This window comes from Diplotaxodon limnothrissa, linkage group LG13 (genome assembly GCF_057381915.1).
Source record: "Diplotaxodon limnothrissa isolate DT_005_m linkage group LG13, D_limnothrissa_male_GT1.1, whole genome shotgun sequence".
Lineage (NCBI taxonomy): Eukaryota > Metazoa > Chordata > Actinopteri > Cichliformes > Cichlidae > Diplotaxodon > Diplotaxodon limnothrissa.
In genome coordinates, this window is record NC_140608.1 from 11,902,631 (window position 1) to 11,923,466 (window position 20,836).

A 20,836-nucleotide genomic window follows, 5' to 3' on the forward strand; every position below is an offset into this window, starting at 1 on the left:
CCTGTGGTTCACGTGGTAGAGCCCTCACTGCAAGTGGCCCAGGCTTGATCCTGCCCTGGTCCTTCTAATTCATTTCCATAACTCTGTGACTTTCCCTTTCTTCAGCTTGTACAGGTCATTCCTCACCAAGAACAATGTCCTGTCCCAGAAGACTAAATGAGGCAATCAGATCCATGGAAAGATTGTCTCCCTTGTGCCATTGAGTATCATGAATTCTTGGATTCTGCGTGGCAGTTTTTACATAATCCTGCTGACAAACAGCAAATACATCTTGCAGTACATGTAGTTTTATATTTATATCTATGAATGCTGTTCTGCTGTAAGGCCTATAACATAGCAGGGTTCTCACTTTCACTGTGTCACAGCAAATGGCCCATGCTCCTTATTGAACTTACAACCAAGAGGTCACAGCCAGGAGGTTAAAACTAGGTCAGACAACTGTACTGCCATAATTCAAGCAGACAGTATTTATATAAGATCACTGCCATGATGCCTACAAGTAGCCTGCCTGTATTTTGAAGCTATTGTTATCATTAATATTAAGATTACATTAAAAAAAAATTACATTTTACGTTCGATTTTTGGAGTAACAGCTTCCACATCTGGTGGATGAGCAACTTTATAGCAATTCAAGTTAGATTTTATCCTATTTGTTTTCTTTTTTTTTCCCCCCACTGTGCCCTAACTGCTCTGCTATGACACAGAGGCTGCACGGAAAAACAAAACCACCACCTGCACGGCATACAGTGCTTAAATGTCAGATTCTCGATACTGCTAATGGCGTGCAAGCGCGCACGCTTGTGTGTTTTATATGTGTGTTTACTTTATGTGTGAGTAAAAACAGCAGGGCCAAGGCAGGCCTTGAGAGAGCAGTAAATCATATTATCCAGCACAGTCTCTATATATCACAGCTGCTGCCATTCTGCCCACTGGCTTCCGACTGCTGTTCCAAGTCCCCTCTCTATATTTCATGCCTCTGAACAGACTGCTAAAACTCGAGCTATCTCGGAATTACATTGATGACTTCATAATGTTTTAATGAAATTTTTTTTGTCATCGTTTGAAAGTGCAGAATGTCCTCATCTCAAGTATAACAAAGAAGCTCTTTTTCTTTATTGGACCAGTGCGTGGAAATGGACGTAATGACTAGACTCTGGAAGGTTGAACAAGGCTAAGACAGATCCTCTTTATCTATTTATAACAAGGAGATGTATTTCCCAACTCGTGTGTCTTTGTTCTTATCGCCTAGCATGCATTTTTAAATCGCATAAACCCTGTATTTCTCACACCCACACGCACACCTCGCCAAGAATGGGGTGCTTTGATCGACGGGGAGCGTGGCAGCGATGGTCAGAGGCTGCGTGTCAGAGTAATTACAGAGCAGCCATGTTAGCAGGCCAGAACTGGTCCCACGGGAGGAGGAAACAACTCGCATAGGTAGGGTTTCACCTTAAAAGTCAGCTCGCCTCTGTACCGTTCACTGCCTGGACTGACATGTGAGAACACTTAGGCTAATTTCTCCAGCGACCCTTGTCAACTTTGACTCTGACCCCTTTTGGAACAGGTGAAAAGCTCGTTCTCTAGTCGCACACAAACTGGAAACTGGTTTCCATTTCTAATCCCGGGAGCAAAGGTTAAGTCCTTAAGTTTGAATGCAAAATCACAATGAAATAAAAAGAAGGCAGAGGAGTTATTCTCACAAATTGTTAAAAACGGACAGCAGACGTCTGTTTTCTCCCTTCCTGCTGACTGTTTCTCCACTTCAACCCTCTCCTGTCATACTCTTTAATTGCAAGTGACTGGTGAAGGAAAGTCTTTCCTAATATTTTAACACTGGTATGTTTTCACGTGTCATCTGTGATTTGAGTTACGATCTGTTTATACCCCCCCCAGGGCAGGGAACCAATTGAGCAACAACGGCTTCCCAGAGACCAGTCTTGCCTGGCTACAAAATTCACAAACCGTGGCTCCTTTGGGGAAACATCAGGGAGACCCGAAGGACAATGACCGATGACGATGCTTTAGGACAGGAGAAAGGGAGATGGCGGCCGACGCAAGGGGAGCAGAGAACATGCAAACAGAGGGAAAGCCCAACGTATGGAAACTAATAAGGATAAGCAAGAACAAGGTCAACAGCAGATCAAACTAAAGAGGACAGATGAATAAAGGGAAAGAAGGTGAAAGCCTGTGGCATTCTGAACACTTGCCAGAGTACTTCTGTTGCTCATGTTCACTTGAGACAATGTGCAGCAGAGCAGCTGCTAAGCTCAGCTGTCTCCTATTGCATCGCTTTGAAAAGCACAGGAAGGCAAAACCATTCATGGGTACCTGGGCTGTTCATCAGGAATGACCATCGCAGTCACTTAATTATCAGGACACAAAGCACAGGATAAGCTGTAGCATGCGTAACGACACATGGAAGATTATTGAAGATGAAAAATGGAAGTTAATGAATATGACAACAAGATGTTTTTATTACAATTTATGGTGCACAGTTTTATCCATTATTATTCATTATACTGTTTAACTACCTCTCTATATAGCAATTTGCATTGTAGTAGCATGAAGTGCTATTCACAAGCTGGATTTAAATGCTTCCGATTGTTCAAGGGATTCACACAAAACTAGGAGTGCATTTCATTCATTTTTATCTCACTGACATGAGCCTCACTGCGTGCTGCTCACTTGCTTATTCTTTCCACTAGTGTGCCTAGGGTCTAAAACTGTGCTTTCCATTATTGCTCATATTGCAAAGGTAGCTTTTATTGTGAGGTAGTCACATCAATTACTGCGTTTTGGTCATTAGAGTTCGGAGGTTAAAACCATCATTTAGCAAATGAGTTTAATTATTTACAAGCAGCTCCAAGCCTCCAAGTCTTCAGCCAGGTAGTTGGCTCTTGTCGGGAAAAATGAAATTACTGTGTGACGGAAAATAAAGATGCAAACAGTCTACTGTGTTTCCAAAAAAAAAGGAGCTCCTCAGGAAGTGTTTACTGTGCCCAGAATCCCTGAAACATGGATGGAAATCTGAAAACCAGAAGTGGCTGATGTAACTGCCATTACACACGGCTGTCTTGTACAGAGCGAAATCTTATAATGCATTAAATTTGTCAATATTCAGTCCTTGAGGAAAACTGCATATATTTGATTTATTTAAGGCTACTTTCAGCTGCTCCCTTATTCACAAGGGTGTCGCCACAGCGGGTAGCGCCGCATGTTTGATTTGGCAGATATTTATGCCGGATGCTCATCCTGATGCAACCCCAAAGGGATTTGTGTCTCCACATAGGATCGGACTGCGGTTAGGTGTAAACCAAGAGAGGAATTCAACCATCTCACAAAACTGCCAAAATGTACAAAACAGCAAAATGGCTTTCAGAGAATCTATAAACATAACCGCTTCTTAAAATGATCAAAACAACAATGGATGATTCCACTCAGAAGTGTGTGTGTGAGTCTTATGTGAGTCTAATGTCTAATTTAAAGGTTTGCCTTGGACTGTTTTCCCCAATCCCACACCTGCCCCTTCCACAGATTTCAGACCATTAGTGTCTGCTCCTGCAAATGCACTAAGTCACTCCTCCTGGCACAAATAAAAGCTCTCAGCCCTGCCATGTTAGCCCTCAAATCTTTTGCTGAAAATCCACTGTTTACCTGGAATGCACATTTCAGTAATAACTGTATGTTATTTACAGATCAGAAACATTTTGCAGATTATAGATAATGAATAAAAGAACCAATAAACAATCGTTTACTGGTTTATTCAAGGAGCAAAAGATTCTAGTTAACTCGAAGCAATGCAGTGATGTTCCTTCTAGATGAAAAAACAAACAATAAACAGTTATAATGATGAAATATTAACATTTCTGTAGACAAAGTGTCAAGCGCCAGAATGGTATTTTGTATAATCAAAATTATCAGCTGAAATAAGCTTATCGAGCATTGTTATACAAAATACATTGACTGATCATCAACAAGACGTGTCAGTAGAGATATTTCCAACAGAGACTAAGATCAACCAAAATAATTCAGAAATGCTGTTAGCACCATCTGTGCTTCGTGTATTCACCACAGAGCACCTATGAATTAAGGTGCACCTTAATAAAAAATGACATTTGAGAACCTTCCATCCATTTTTTAAACAACTCTAAAACTAACTGCATCATATCAACCTTAATATTTCTGCTTCTTGATTTCTGCAGGCTAGACACTGCGGTTGCACAACCGTTTGGAGATCCTTGACATTCACTGAGTGCATTTTTGTTCCCCAAAGAATGAACCGTGTCGATTCTGAACATTTGTGAGCTTCCTCCCAGTGGCACCCTCAGGCTAAAATGTCAGCTTTGCACATAATGCAATCTAATATGCATAATCTAATAAGCAGATTGCCATGAAATTTGCTGACGAAATGCTCCCAGGGGAATAACCCCTTTTCTTTAGCCCCACTTTCATGACTTTCATGAACTTTAAACTTTTTAGCTGGTAAGCGTCTAAGAATAGCATTATCCCTGCGGCTAACGACTTGCAGAAATTTGGACCTCTTCTCTTATCATTTTGCTCTTATACACCAAATTTTAGCTTTAAAAACATGTGAATGCTGTGATGTTTTAAGGCACAATAACAAACTAGTTGTGCAATGCATGAAGAACCGTACTTTAAATGTTAACCAGTTGCACACCAGTTGTTTAATTAACTAAACATTTGAATACTGAGTACTGTGTGCATTACTGTGAGACACTGAGTACAACCCATGACTCGGTAGCTTGTAGAACCACCTTTAGCACAATCTTCTAAAACACTTCACATCAATTCATTAAAGTTTGCACACAATTGTTTATGCACAGCTCTGACCCGCCCACCACAGAATTTCATTGTAGTTCAGGTCTGGTCTTTGACTGGCCCATTGCGCTTTGATTCTTCTCTTGATGGCCTCACGTTTGACTCTGGAATACTTTGCTATGAAGAGGAGTTCATGGTCGATTGAATGACTGCAAAGTGCCCAGGTCCTGTGCCTGCAAACAAGCTCAAATCATCACCCCTCCCCCACCGTGTTCTTTAGAGAGAAGCGGCTGTAGCGTCTAGATGCAGCTGAGATGCAGCATTCCATGGTCTGACCTTGGGCTGAATTTCCTGGGACATCCACTCCTGAGAAGATTGCGTGCATTAACACACACCTAAATTCTTCAGACCGGCAAACTCACAACATCTACTTTTACAGAAACAGATGCTCACTTACGTATGATCAGTTATTCACGTGCACTGATATGCAGTGTGATGGAGAGGCCATCACTCCTATATTAACAACCTATTCACACCCCTTTTTAGTTTCTGTGGAACCAATTAAACCTGCTTTTGGGCCATGAGCTTTCCAACTTCATTCTTTAGTAAAGAGCAGTGAGCAACAGAGAGTTGCTCCATAGACAACCGAGAGCTCATAACAGGTTATCAGTCTAAATTAAGTTAAAATTTTCATTAGCAATTAGCTGTATGCAAAATTGTTGAAGAATTTTCTTTCCATGTGTTGAGTGTGAAAAGGGAAACTTGATCAAACTGAAAGATGAGAAAATTTACTTCTGCATCTTTTCTAGACATAACTTTTAAGGCTAAGTGATGATTTAACATCAGCTCATTCATCTTCCCCAGCTCTATTTTTATATTACAAAACAACAAGGTTCTTGATTATTTAAACAAAAGACACAAAAATGTCTAACAACTACTTTTTAAGTGCTCACCAGCACTGACACCGTCAGGAATGTATGAGCACGAGAAGCCTCGCTCATGCTCCCTTCCTGCGCTCTCCATGGTGCTGAAAGTCTCTACTTGTGTAAAATAACTGAGACCGGTAACGATCATGCTTAATAAGCCCTGTCAACACACAACAGAGATGGAGCACAATTGCAGTGTGTCACTGTGGCCAATGGATGTCATGTCTTAGATGAGCAACACTGATAGAATTACGTAGTCTGAATATTAAAACTAGTCCCCGCTGCTCCCGTGGACAACATCATAACTGAAATAGAAATTTCAGAACAGACCACAAACGGCCCCTAAAGATTCAGGATGTTCATTCTAAATGATGCTAATAACGAGAAAAATATTGTGGTAGCACTACTAATTTACAACTTTGGCAATGCCATAGCCAACTTGATAGTGCATGTACAACATGGCCTCTAATACTCTAAGAAAGTCCATGGTTCGAATCCCAGTGAAGCAGTTTTTGCATGTCATTATTCTATCTTGTGAAATAAATAGTTAAATAAAAATGAAAATCATAGATGTATTACTTATCATACCTACATATGATTAACGGGGAGGCCAGGAAATGGCTGGATCTGTCCCATGGTGGTGAATGTACAGCCTGCCTTTCAGAATCTGTTGTGAATGATCAACAGCACTTTCTGTACAAGGCATTTATCTAGTCATTTGCTTCTCCTCATCAACAAATAATATTTCAAGTTGCTGGTTTGCCCACTGAGAGCAACTTAGTACTCTGCATCTTCCCCAAGGACACTTCAAATTGTAGACAGAAGAATCGAACCGCCAGCCCCCGCCAGCAGCGAACAAGCGGAGTGTCAATAATTACAGCAGAGCCACATTTCTTTAACTGTAAGTACCATACTGTTTCCTAAAGAAAACTGGCCCTGCCAACACATAAAACACTTTGTACAGACTCATCCACAATGTCACACATATGCATAATGTATAATGTATACCCCCAAGCAGCTTTTCCAAGTCTGTGTAAAACGATGGGAGTAAAGAGTGAGGCATTACATCTGACGCTGACGCCCTAACCAGCAGCTTCAGAGGAGACACCTACTAGAGATATACAACTCTGTGTATGGGCGTCAGCATTTAAGGCACCTTACAGCAGGAGATATAGTGTATGCATTTTGTGTCATTAAAGTTTAAACCGATCCATGTTTAAAATGGCTTTAATTGATAGAAAACACACTGCTTAATGCAGATTAAAAGCTAACAGATGACTAACAATCATCATATACAATGCTGCTTAATCTCAATAGCAGAGGCTGTCAGGGAGAAGTATGGCAACTCTGCATTATCATCCATCTTTAATGAGAGCAGCAGCGAAGCCATGCACTCTGCGCATCATCTGTACATCATGTCTACACATGCTGTCATATGGAGCTCAACACTACGGGATTCATCTTACAAAGCTCATGTCACTCTGAAATTGGTCTGCATCGCTTGGTTCATGTCTAGATACATTTCACAGCATTCAGAGCAACGCTGGGCAACAGACGGAACCTGAGTGAGACAAGACCTTCTGGGATTTCACTTCTGCAAGCATCAAGCAACACTGTAATTGACAGCTGGGCTATTCATTCTGCGCAGCCACTCTGGAAAATGTCAGAAGAAGTCAAGAGGTAAAATCATTGTGAAGCAGGCCTGCATACTTTGCCTGAACAAGGTTCAGCTACTAGGCTGCCCTTTGCTGTCATTCATGTTTGCATTCACCCTTCAATAATATTCTCTTTAATCCGCGTCTACGCTTCTGTTTACTAATAGAAACGGACTGGGTTGCTGCCATATGAGGGGCAAGCTAAGCAATGTAGCATGCTGGCTATGAAGGCAGAGAAACCTGATCCTGCTGTTAGCCTGCAAGGAGAAAAACAATTAGCATATTAGCCTGGCTACCTAGGAGGTTAATCGAGACTGGTTGCTGAGGGCAGCGGCTGTGGTGGTGGTGGTGGTGGAGACGAGTAATCCTAACACTTTACCAACCTTCTCAGAAAATGGAAGTTTTGCTTCTGTGCTCACCCACAGATTCGGCCTCACAGAGTCATTTCTGTTGCTAAGAGAGAGAGCAAGAGAGAGCGAGAGAGAAAGATTGGATCTCTAAAGCAGAATCACCGCCTGCTGGGATCTGTGAAGGTCACTGCCATGTCCTCTGCGCACTCCCTCTCTCTATCGCTCTCTGTGCATCACCGCTCACAGCTCAAAGCACCAATTATAACGTTAACCATGTTTTGATGTCCATGTGTCAGTGCACCACTGGCATTGTTGATATCCGAGGTGGGTGGTGGGCTAAGGGGAGTGGAACGAAGATGAGGGGGAGGCTAGGAAATGGCTGGCTCTGCCTGATAATCAGCACCAGAAAATGCGAGTCCCATGGCGGTGAATGTGCTGGTCTGTCTGGCTGCTGTGATTCCATGCAACGACATGCAAGGTTAGGCTGTTTCTAGTACTTTAATAGCTCTGTATGGCAAACATAGAACATCCGAGTATATTTCATAGTTTAAACAGTCAAAAACATTCTGAGACAGTTCCTTTTTTACCACTGCTAAGAAACATACAAACATGTAAGTGACTTTTTAAATTAAGCTATAAAAGAAAAACTAAATCCAAGACATGCTGCACGAGGGATGATTATATGCCGCTATCCCTCTATGAACGTCCAAATATAAAAACCAGCTCAACCTTTCAGGTGAAAAATTGTCAGGCATAAAAAAAAGCTTTAAACGTTGACTTCTACGACTTGACTATAGGTCGTGCAGACCCAACCAATGCAAACTCTGACATTGAGCCGTTTGACTACAGCTGAAAAAGAGAAGTCGTTAAACACTAGAAACCATAAGCTGTAAACCAGCAGGACAGCCAGGTACTAGCTAGCTATCTCCCTCCTGCAGGCCTCCCATGCCAGCTTAGGTCTCAACCAGCAGAGATATATGCAAATGCGTTTCCACTGCCAGTTTGACTGGAGGAGGATAAGGTGGCTTAAGACAGTATCGCACACACTTTGAAAATGTTAGAAATATCATCCCAATGCTCTTCGCCCTTGTGGAGCCAGGTACGCATTGCCCCTCTAACCTTTCACCTTTGAATGCTTCCTGGGGCACGGATGTCCTTTTAATAGTTCAGAGACTGGCCAAAGAAGACATAACAGCCTGACAGCAGGGTAGCATAGTGGCGGCCCTGGGTGTAGGGGGGCGGGGGACCTCTGTCTATCCCATGATATACATAGTCCAGCCTGATATGTGGCCACTTCTTGTCTGTGGATTAACATATATCCCTGTGGCAAACTACAGTTGTCCCTAGATGGCCATCATTTCAGGCCCAGGGAGGATCTTCACTAGATAATAACTCATGAGTCACATGTTCCACATTAGAGGAGTATGAGAAAAGAAGGTTAATCAGTGATACCGAACATAGCCAGTTTGTAAAAGCTTGTTAAATCTAGTGTGTGCTGCTCAAGTACAACATCTATTTCTCCATCTGCTCAGAATCTAAAAGCACATTAAAATTGTGAGACATTTTTACTAAACTCCACACAGCTTATGTCTTTTTCTTTTTGGCTGGATCTTAAAAATAGATTAATGGGTTTTAAGTGAGCTATGAAGGAAAATTTCTGCTTTCCTTCTTAACATAGCTGACTGGATATTTTTTTGAAGAGGTCATCCTTGCTCTGGAAAATATTGCCAATTTGAAGCATTTTTCTGACTTCTTATAGACTGAACAAAGAATTCAAATTAAATAAGTAGCCAGCTAATGATTATGAAAAGAAGGGCTGGGAATAGGCATGTGAGCTGGAGTGGAAACTGGTCACGCTCTGCCCTGGGACAGCTGTGAGGCATGCTCTCTCTCCCGCAAGTGTCAACAACACATGACAAGACGCGTGCAATTCAGCTACTTGCCACAAGAACATAGTCCACCTACACGCATGCCTTCAGTGCACTTGTGCATGTGTGCAGATATACAGCTCTTTAGGAAAGGGTTTGTTTTTTTCATGTATTTTTTCAATTAGTTCTGGATTTTCGTAAGCTTTGGGTTGAAGGGGACCAAGTTGGGCCAAGTTAGGCCGGGGTTAGTGAGAGCGACAGCTGATGGCAGGGTGTGTGCACTATGCTGTTCTGGCAAAATGCAGCTGGTCTGTTGCCAAGAGCAAGGGATACACAGGCTCACAACAGTTCCTCTCTGCAGGCACCTCAACAATCTATTCTGCTTAAAGGCGCACCGAAGAGTGCACCAGCGCACCTCATTTCCTCTGCCGTGGAATATTTTTTTCCTTGTGATACGGGGAAATGTTGCCAAAGACACGGAAACACTGAGGTGGGGTTCGGACTCATCTTTCATCAATTCCTTAGAATGAAAGCTAAGCCTTAGTGCATAAAAATCAATAACAATCTTCAATTATGGAAAATGCATTGGAATGATTTAAAATCCACCAGGGTTGCCATATTTCATTAGAGAGGCTCATTGGATTGATTTCTCCTCGCAGTTTGAAAGCAGATTTAAACAATACAGATTTGCCGTTCCACCGTTAAACAACCAAGTGTTAGTTATTAAGACTCTGATCATGTTTTTACCACGAAAACTTAAACCACACACTGACACGGGTCAGAGAAGATGGAGCCTCAGGACCAAATACGTTCTCAACCTTAACTTTATTAGTGAAAATGCACAAGCACAGTCTGGCCAACACATCAAACTCCCATTGAGGAAAACAAACCTTTAATAGCCTTGTGATTGCCCTGTTGACACTTGTCTGTTGCAAACATCAGAAACAGCACATGCTTAATTCAAGGTTTCAACGATAAATGGGCTATTTTAAATTAAATGTAATTATTTTAATTTATTACTCCTGCTGAAGGTTAGGATTTTGATATCAAGGAATTTAAAAAAAGAAACTACAATAGGCTAAAATTTGAATCATTGTACAGTCCTGTACAAGAGTCTTGAGCCATTCATTACAATTTGCTAGGAAAGTGGTGCAGTTATTTATTGAAACATGTAAACATACATGGAAGTACAATGCGGTATATGAGGCATAAACTGTTTGGGCAATTCTTATGAGCTTGAAAATCAATATATGCTATGACCACCTTTTTACTACAATACAGTCTAAATCAGGGATGGGCAATCTCAGTCCACGAGGGCCGGTGTCCTTGCAGGTTTTAGATGTGTCCTCGAACCAACACAGCTGATTTAAATGGCTAAATTAGCTCCTCAACATGTCCTGAAGTTCTCCAGAGGCCTGGTAACGAACTAATCATGTGATTCAGGTGTGTTGACCCAAGGTGAGATCTAAAACCTGCAGGGACACCAGCCCTCGTGGACTGAGATTGCCCACCCCTGGTCTAAACTCTTAAAGAAATTACAAGAAAGCTTCCCTAAGTAGTTTTCAGGAATAGTTCTTCAGGCTTCTTCACAGCTCTTCTTTGGCTGTTGTTGGCTACCTTTTGCTCCTTTCTCTCTCAAAATGGTCCTACACTGCTTCTATAATGTTGAAGTCTGGACCCTGGGGAGGCCAATCCATGACTGATAGAAAAAACACACAGTGGAGCACTTTTATTGTGATTCTGAAAAATAAAGTCATTGCCAATCATTGTCATTGACAATACTTTTTTGTCCTCCACTTATCTAGTTTCCTCACTTTTTTCAAGGACACACTGCACACCATGCCAACATATGCCAAGTTTTGGGTAATAGCACATAGCATCTCTTTGGGAATCATCTTGTTGGTTTAAAAATAAGTGGAAAGAAAAATGCTATTTTATGCCTCGCAAACTGTTTTATCTTTGGCTTTTTTAAGGTTCAACTAAAGTGTTTGTGTTACAGTGTGCTAGTTACAAAATGCATGAAAAGATTTGCATTTGGTTTTTTACAAAGTCATCTGTTATGTGTAGACAACACTGGTCCATCGGTGCGTTGTTTTATGTGTGAACGATTCAGAGGTCAGTATTAAGAGGCTTAACAAATGAAAAAATACATTCCTCTGAAGATGGCCAGGTACATCGAGTGGACTAAAGATGACTGAAAAAGCAGCCAATGTCCAAACTTTGAAAGCGCTTCAGAAAGTCTGAAGAACTGCTCCTTGAAAACAAAATATAAAAATATATATAAATTAGGGCTGAACCCAACACTTGCACAGTATTTAACTTCAACACGTAATTCATCAGTATTACAATTTCCTATAATTGGGACGACCTTTAAAATAGCAGCATTACATATGAAAGATTTTGCAAGAAAATTTGACAAAATTTAAAGAAATAGCAGGTGACTCAAGATTTTTGCACGGTAATGTAAAAATGAGCAACAAATGCCGTATCACATAAAGCAGAATTTATATTTATAGAGAAAAATGTAACACTGGTGACGGAGAGGGTCAAACAAATTTTATGTGTCAGACCGCAAATGTAAAACAGCTATATTTGCTGTGTAATTTAATGAGTAAACAATAGTGTATAATATTTGTCATCATTACTACAAAGACAAATATAGAGTGTAGACCCAGGACAAAAAAAGCATGCAAATATATCAGATTTGGATACAGCAAAGCAAATACAGAGTCGAGTGTACATGCAGAGCGAGGAGCACTGCTCCATCGCTGTTCTCGTTGGGCTGTTTAGACAGAAACAATTGCACAGTCCTGATGGCTGTTGGCTCTAAAGTGAACATAAAACTCTGCATGTTGCACCTTAGGGGGATGAGGGGGAGGCTGAAGGTAGCTGCATCAGCTGTTGTACTGAGGTGAGGTGGGAGGTGTATTTTTTTAGCCTCATTTGGTGTATATGTCTCATCAAAACACAGAGATACAATGGGTGGTGTGGTGCTTGGACTGAAGTACGTGACAGTTCACTCTTTTGTTGCTCGTACAGCAGCTGTGTACTGTCAGTTCATACCGGTGTGTAGCTGATGTGAAACCGCATTGTAACAGAAGCCTGTTTCTACATCTCAAAGTCCATCGCCAGGTTTCTTCTGAACATCTGTGGAGTCTTGTGTAAATGAAGTAGCAGTTTAACAGTAAAGTTGACCTCATGGGAAAAGATTTTTAAAAATTTTAAATGTTCTGATTGTGTAAACAGACCAACAGTGACAGTATATGCTTTGTGTCTGCACTTGTATGGTTACGAGACTCCTGCAGAGGTCATGGAGACAATCTACAAAAAAGAGCTTTGAAGCATTTGGTATCTGGACTTTAAGGCAAACACAGTTATTTTCAAAGTGTGACCAGGTCGATTTAGAGCCTCACTGTGCACCCTTACACTTAAATCTATCCAAACAGCAAATAAAAACATAACCCGAGTGTTAAAATAATAGCAAACAAAGTGCAAAATGCATTAGTCACAGATGGGGTTTTAAACTGTACTCTGTAAAAGAATGGCGAATGACTTATACTGCCCCCATGTTCTGCCTCTTAAATGCAGACCTAGGTTGCTGGAGCTGGAAAGAGTACACTATGATCGTAAATAAAAAGAGACACATTTGGAACCTGCCCTCAGACTGAAGCAACAATTGTTCAAAGACAGGAAAATTTATGCCCATAACCACAAAATCAATCGATAAATATTTTGATTATTTCATAAACTTCATTCGAATAATTTTATTTGCTTCTCACCTGTAGAACAGACCTGATCGAGGATTTCTCAGAGTTTTCACTGAGCCACTTTCTACAGAGGACAATGGCGCCATTCATGCTTGAATAGAAAGTGGTGCCACAAATGCAAAGCCTCTATACGCCTCCTCCTCCTCACACATTCAAAATAACACAGGCGTCATATAAGAACTCCTGGAGGTGGCATGATGCAGAGTAGATAACTAGACCATTAGATAACCATACTGCATTGAAGCATCACACCACAAAAAACGGTCCAGGACTCTACATGAGGAAAATAAAGAGCAGGCTTATATATTAACAAGCCTGTCAGCGTGGCCTTAGTGTCCTCCACTTCAGTATCTCTGAGTGGGTATGCTTACATTTCCCCTCAGTCATACATATTCATTATAATTTTCTTGAGTGAGACTTTCCCTTCTTAGGAAACCCCTTATTTAGACTGTGTGAAGTCTTTACTGTAAAAAGGGAATTGAATAATCAAGCTCACCCAGGCAGCGAGAGAACGGCTGTTTACAGGATAACTTGAAGCAAATCAAATTAGAAATGTAGTAAATATGTGGTTTAAAAATGGCATTTGGGCAATCTGAAATGCCTGGCAGATAAATGATTCCATAAATATAGCCATTACAGCACAATGCCAGAAACATCAATAGCTTTTTTTTATTATTATTATCTTATGTTGGGCTTTTTTTTTTTTTCAGTCCACATAGGAGGAAGAACCAGACCTATAAAGTATTGTTCTGTAGTGTGGAATACAAGCGTATCGCCTTGTTTTAGAGAGGCAGAGGTAATGCTGTAAACATCGCTTGTTTACGGAGTTTTGATCATTTTTCCAACAACTCTTAGGTGCATCTATCAGCTTTGCCGTTTTAAGAACAGCACAGCGCAGGTTTGCAGACTTGAAATGGCCCCAATTCCAAAAATCCAAAATACTGCACTTGACGTTTTACTTCGCTACATCTTCTCATCTTTTTCCTACTTCCAGTACGATCCTTTGATCTTTCACTTCTATCTTATAAGCCTGACAGAGAAGAGTTAGGATACAGCTGTGTATCAACAGCAGAGCACACAAGGACACTACACAAGGTATGTAACACAACACCCCCTCTAAAACCCTTCGTCACCCTCAAACCCCCCGTTTCCATTTCCTCCTGTGTCTCTCTCAGAGTTTCCACCTCTGTTTCCTTGCCCGTGATTCCAGGTTCCCAGTACCGCCACAGAAAGCTGACCACCGCCACCACGCCAGCTATGCATCCTGTTTCTGACATATGCCAACTTAGCCTGCTGCACTAGTCAGCTGAACACAGATCCAGTTTCCCCTTCTTAATACCCCTAACAAGCCTTTTCCCTCAGCAGCCAAGTGTCAAGCCTATCAAAGTCACCTAACGGGATGACTCTGCCTTCCACACACAGCAACACAAAAACAAAGGGAAAGTACGAGCACTAACTAAGATACACGCTCTCATTTTTTGCTATTTCTCCTCATTTGCAAGATATAAGATGCAAACAGATACCGACTAACAGTCACAAGATGGATACCTAATTATATTTGCATGGTTTGTTTTCATCACTTTCTCAGCGGGATGATGAGAAGTATGAGGGAAGACATATGGTTTGATGCCATTTCTTACACCAGGATCCATGAGCACAACTAAATGACAGAATCCTGACAGCTAATACTGGTGTAGAAAATGTATTTCTATTAACAGGATACGAACCACAGGCTTTCAAGGTGGCTGTAATTAAACCGTCTCAGCTAACTATAGAACATTCTACAATCTTCCTCTTATTTCTAAAATCCTTGAAAGAGTGGAAACAGTAAACAGATTATTTGCAGAGGAATGGTATATTTGAAGAGTTTTAGTCAAGATTTAAAGTACATGGTAGCATAGAAACAGCACTAGTGAAGGTTATAAATGATCTGATTGCCTTTGACAGTGAACTCATCTCTATGCTCGTGTTGTTAAACCTCAGTGTAGGATTCAATACAGCTGATCATATCATTTTAATACAGAGACTAGAATGCATTATAGGTATTAAAGGGACTACACTATAATGGTTTGAATCATATCTATCTGGTAGACTCCAATTTGTTTATGTAAAAAACAAAAAGTTAGTCATGGAGTTCCACAGGGTTCTGTACTGGGACCAATACTATTTAAATTATAAAACACTGCTTTATTTATTTCTCTATAAAGCCAGTTGTTTTAACACCTGTTAAACAACAGGTGTGTCTTAAAGACAAACATCTGGATGAGCTCCAATTGTCTTCTCAAGTCAGACATAACTGGTTATTATATTTGGAACTAAACATCTTAGAAACATGGTGTTTCACGTATCGTGGATGGCAGTAACCTCCAGTAACAGTGTGAGGAATCTGAGTCATTTTTGATCAGAATATGTTATTCAATGTTCACATTAAACAAATATTTAAAAATGCTTCCTTTCACCATCGCAATAGCTCTAAAATTAGAAATATCCTGTCTTGAGGTGATGCTGAAAACCTATTTCATGCATTTGTTACTTCTAAGGTAAACTACTGTTATTCACTATTATCAGATTATTCTAAAAGTTGCCTGAAAAGCCTTCAGTTAATCCAAAGCACTGTAGTTAGAGTACTGACAGCAACTACAAAGAGAGCATATTTTTTCCACATATTGACTTCTCTTCATTGGCTCCCTGTTAAATGCAGAATCAAATTTAAACTCCTTCTCTCCACATACAAAATTTTTAAGAATCAGAACCCATCATATTTTAAAGACCTCATAGCAGTATATTATCCTAATGGAGCACACCACTCTCAGACTGCTGGCTTGCTTGTGATTCCTAAAGTAGAATGGGAGGTAGAGCCGTCAGCTTTCAGGTCCCTCTTCTGCGGAACCAGCTCCAAGTTTGGACTTGGGAGACAGACACCTTTTAAGATTAGGATTAAAACTTTCCTTTTTGATAAAGCACATATTTAAGGCTGGATCGGTTGTCTTTGAGACATCCTATAGATATGCTGTAATAGGTTCCAACTCCTGTGAGACACTGAGCATTGATTTATTTACCACTGACGCATATCATTACATTTTTGTCCTCTCTCTCCCTTGGAGCAGATAGGAGTAAAACACACTTTTCTCTTCCTGAGCCTGGTTCCACAAGTGAGATCTTCCTGTTAAAAGGAAGTTCTTCCTTTCCACCCCCGTAAAGCCCTTGCTCATCAGACATTTGATTATTGGAATTTGCTTCCAAATAAATAGAAACCCAACAGTATTGTGATTGTGATTTGGCTCTATATTTAAAAAAAATAAATAAACATTAATTGAATTTAAGGGTGCAGCTCTTTATGTCCCATTTTATACCAGTCCTTATAAGAAAGAGATACAGGCAGGAAAGGGTCAAGTCCACCAAAAACACATGATAGCAGAGCAGTGGGAGTGAGAAGGGTCATTCATTTGAATATCAAGGACAAAGGATATCACTCTCACTCTCTGTTCTATCTGTCCATCAACACAAAAACATCCTCTTTCCCCCCAAATTCTATAAAACCGCTGAAGACAGATCGGCAGCATGACTGCACTTGCTTTCTTGTATTTGTTCTTTGGATTAATATTAACATATCTCCCATGGCAAGTAAGCATCGTAAAATAAAATACTGTAAGCCGTGTTTTGCACACTCTGCGAATTACTTTTAAAACACCCCTCTGTTCAGGGGACCACTTGGACTATACACAAGTGTGTGAGTCACGTATGAAGCTGCCTTTAATACAAATGTGAATCAGCCATGATTCATCTACCCCCAGCAAAGTAATGGGCAGTCACCCTTATTATACCGTTTCTATATTAGTCCTTCGACATTAATCATCATGCCACGAAAATATTTGATGTGCAGCACAAACACCTAGTGTAAACATTTAGGAGGATAAATGCAGGGGGGAAAGGATCCAAAATTGAAGAGGGCACGCTATCTCAATCTTAATGTCCATGAGAAGTCCCAGTGGACTTCATTAGGAGTGCAGGATCATATGCGTGGTTACATAAAACTAGTGCATGCCATGTGAAATCCACACTTTCACCTGAGAACTTAGCAGCTGACATGGCATGAGGATACTTTTGTGTTTTGCTAAAGCTAAATAAAATGAAGGAACTGCTCTCCTCTCATCCCACCCATAGCTGTCATGCAACATCACCCCCTTCATTCAGGAGTGGGAGGTAGTAAACAGCCAAAGGACAATAACAATCATGCTGAATTCATTCTAAAGGCGCTTCAATCGGCACAGCACTCCGGGGTGTGCAGAAGATGTACATAAAAAGGAAACCATCAGATTCAGCCAAGGGAAATGCAGCTTGCGTTATGAAAGCCATTATAGAACAAGAAGTCAGGTCAGTGCCATAGAAATACACAAGGATGTGTATAGCATGTGCATCAGTGATTATGTACGAGCAAATTCAGAAAGAAAGACTGTTGATGGGCCAGCAGACATACCTTGTTTTTAATGTTGCAGTGACAGCAAACAGTCCACAGATATTTGAGGGTCCTCCATAGCAGAATGATGAAGAGACCCCCAAAAAACGTCACCATGGAGGAGGCGAGGAATGCCCACCACATGCGCTGGCCATTATTGTCGCAGGGCACCTCGGACGAGTACGGGATGACAACGTCTGCCATCCTCGATATTAAGATCGAAGAGTCCGGATTTATGTTATTATTGATATTGCTTGTCCTCATAGAGCTGTCGCTTCCATGGGGAACCGTGCCATCTGCCTCAGCTAGCATTTAGGAGCCTTGGAGAGCCTGTGCCAGCGTCCCCAGCCCCACTCACCAGCCATATTGCTTGGGAAAAATAAAAACAAATCCCCCTCTTTGCTGTAGATTATGTTAACCCACCCGATAAAGTCTCTTTCTGTTTTTCACAAGCCTGTGAATTGTTTGTTCGTGACAGAAGGAGACACGGCACACGCGAACCTATCCAAAACAGCGGGTCGGTGGCCTTTGGCGAGAGGCATTTAAATCCGCAATAATGACGAATCTTAGGCGCTTCTCCTTCCGAGGGGGTTCTCTGGCTCTTTCACGCAATATGCCATGGCAGAGACGGCATCGTTTGCAGCCGTCGAGGCTGCCACTGATATTTCGGTTAATGTAAACACAGCGCCGGGGAAAATTGTTGCAGCCCAATCTCAGCGAGTCGACCTCTAGCCGTCTTCCATTCAGGTATCCTGTCGATTCACAGGCGGAGAATCGATTTCATTTTCTTGAAGCGTTAATCGAATGTGAGAGGACTGGAAAAGAAAAAAAAGGTTGGAAAAGCTGGGGAGAAAGTGCACATGAATCTAATTTAATTCTAGAGGTGTGTAGCTGTCACTGCAGAGAACAAGACTGTTTTCTTGCGGGCGTTTTCGTTGTCAATTCTGCGTAAAAGGGTTGGCGCTCGGGTGGTTATCGCTGTCTCCATTCGGTCCCCTGCAGCCCTGGCACGGAGCGGCCAGCTGAGAGCGCCTGTCAGATCCGCTCCAGAGGAGAGCGGGGAGATTTACAGGTAGGAGGGCGGAGCGAAGCGCTAATAATAAAGACGGACAGAGGGCAGAAATACCGTTTATTCCAAGTACCGACCGGAGTCCGCTGCTCGGACGTATAAAGAAGAAGTGGGCTACAGTTGCGCCTTTGCGTCTTTATTGCACGCCAGTGACGCACGTCGCAAAACAAGCAGGGATTTTAACAAAGGGACTGTGTTGATCAGCCACAAACTTCAGTATCCTGATTAACATAAAAAAAAAAACGATAACCACTCCCACCCCATCCCCACTGGGTTCTTATACAAGGCAGCATAAAACAGCCTGTATGGATATTATTGTAATGAGTGTTCATTAAGGATAGTGCTCCTTTTTCAATTACTGAGTCTGTGGATTTTCATCTATGCATGGTTCCCATTTAAAAAACTGAACTTGGGCCACAGGATAAATGCCCCTCCCAATTACTGTAATATGCTTAGGCTTTTAGCTCACATATTGGGTCAAAAACAGGTGTGGATTGGTGATGACGGCAAGCTATGACTAGCAGTAGTTTATGGCTGCCCTCAAGTAACCAGCCAGAGCAAAGGATATGTGGATACAGCTGGCTTAGGGCCCTGAATAACCACTGACCTCTCTAATGAGCAGCAGACAGGCAGGTGCACACAGCCACCTGTGTCACAAGGCTCCAGACTTCTTAGAGATCGTTTGCAATGAAGTCCCATCAAAATGTCTTTCATAATACTTAACTTTAGCTGACAGCTCAGCCAAAGGTTTCTTCTGGACTGCGATGATTGCAATGCCCGAATTAGCAAAGATCAAGGAAAGGAATATTAACAAGTGTTGCTCTAAGCCAGTCATTTTAGGGAATGAGTTTCACCATACAAATCCCCCATGAAGCCTGGTGGTATGAGACCTAATGTCAAGCACAGATTGTTTGAAAAGGTAAACATGCCGATGCATATGAAGAAGACGTGTGGTAAACTGGAAATATCAGTGTTTCAAAAACAAAAGCACCTGTAAATGCTACAAATCTGTTAAACTGGTGTAAAACACTGAAGACAAAGCTGTCTGTAAATGACAGCACTGCAGAGTTATGACTGTCTGCAGAAGCGCCTTGCAGAACAACACTTTACCCACCTTTGGTTCACATATTTAATAAGAGTAAAAGAAAAAGAGTAGCAACCTCCAAGTTTTTTTGTTGTTGTTGTTTTTTCTTAATCTTGTGATTTCCTATTTCCTTCCTTTATTTACACCAAGTTTGGTGAGAATCAGACAGGACAAATGTTAAAGCACACCTTTATTCAAGCAAGATTTGATCAGCAAGTCCTCAGCCTGGGACATAACTGTTCAAGTACAGGCATTAATCCACAGCTCTGAAGTCGTCCTCCTGCTGGTAAAACAGTGAACTGTCCCATTAAAGGCAAATGATGCTGCCCCACATTAGGTCTGCCATCATGATGCACTGCCAGGAAGCAAAAATGTTGCTTGAACTCAGGGTAGACTGGTGAAATGATAATAACTTTTAATAAGATTTCAAATGCCTTCAGATGAAAATATGTATTAATGCTCATTTTATAATACCTGGTTGTCAAATCTCATGAAAAAAAAGAAAGCACCCATAGCACATGTCCCATAATAAATAGTGCTGAGGGTTATACTGTTAGAGGGAGCTTCAACTGGTCTTTCCTGATGAAAGGCCAGCTGTTGGGTGAGTGGTTCCTGTGGGCCAGCAGAACTTTCACTCAAGGATGAGGAGGCGGACAGACGATGGGATTGGCATTAAAGCAGTCAGGTGGTAATCTGCAGGACAAATCGAACAAATCCATCCCACCGAGCGTAAAACATGCCATCTCACTTCAACAACGAGATGTGACGTGAGCCTGGAAAGGCCACGGCTCACCAGTGCGGACTACAAAGATCCTTCGCTGTCAGACTTCAGACTTATCGTGTTCAGTTGAGCTGTCAGCAGCTGTCTTGAAACAGACACCC

At 41.5% G+C, this 20,836-nt stretch overlaps 1 protein-coding gene across 6 annotated transcripts in view; it reads right to left on the minus strand.

Moving 5' to 3' along the window:
- The window catches only part of kcnma1a (potassium large conductance calcium-activated channel, subfamily M, alpha member 1a), a 149,125-nt gene extending 130,296 nt beyond the window's left edge, over window positions 1-18,829 (minus strand). For all 6 annotated transcript variants that reach the window (XM_085369805.1, XM_085369802.1, XM_085369804.1 and 3 more), the window contains exon 1: window positions 17,823-18,829. In XM_085369805.1, coding sequence (XP_085225931.1) covers window positions 17,823-18,113 — 291 coding nt within the window. In that variant the 5' untranslated portion in view covers window positions 18,114-18,829. The remainder of the gene's footprint in view (window positions 1-17,822) is intronic.
- Window positions 18,830-20,836: the final 2,007 nt, after the last annotated feature.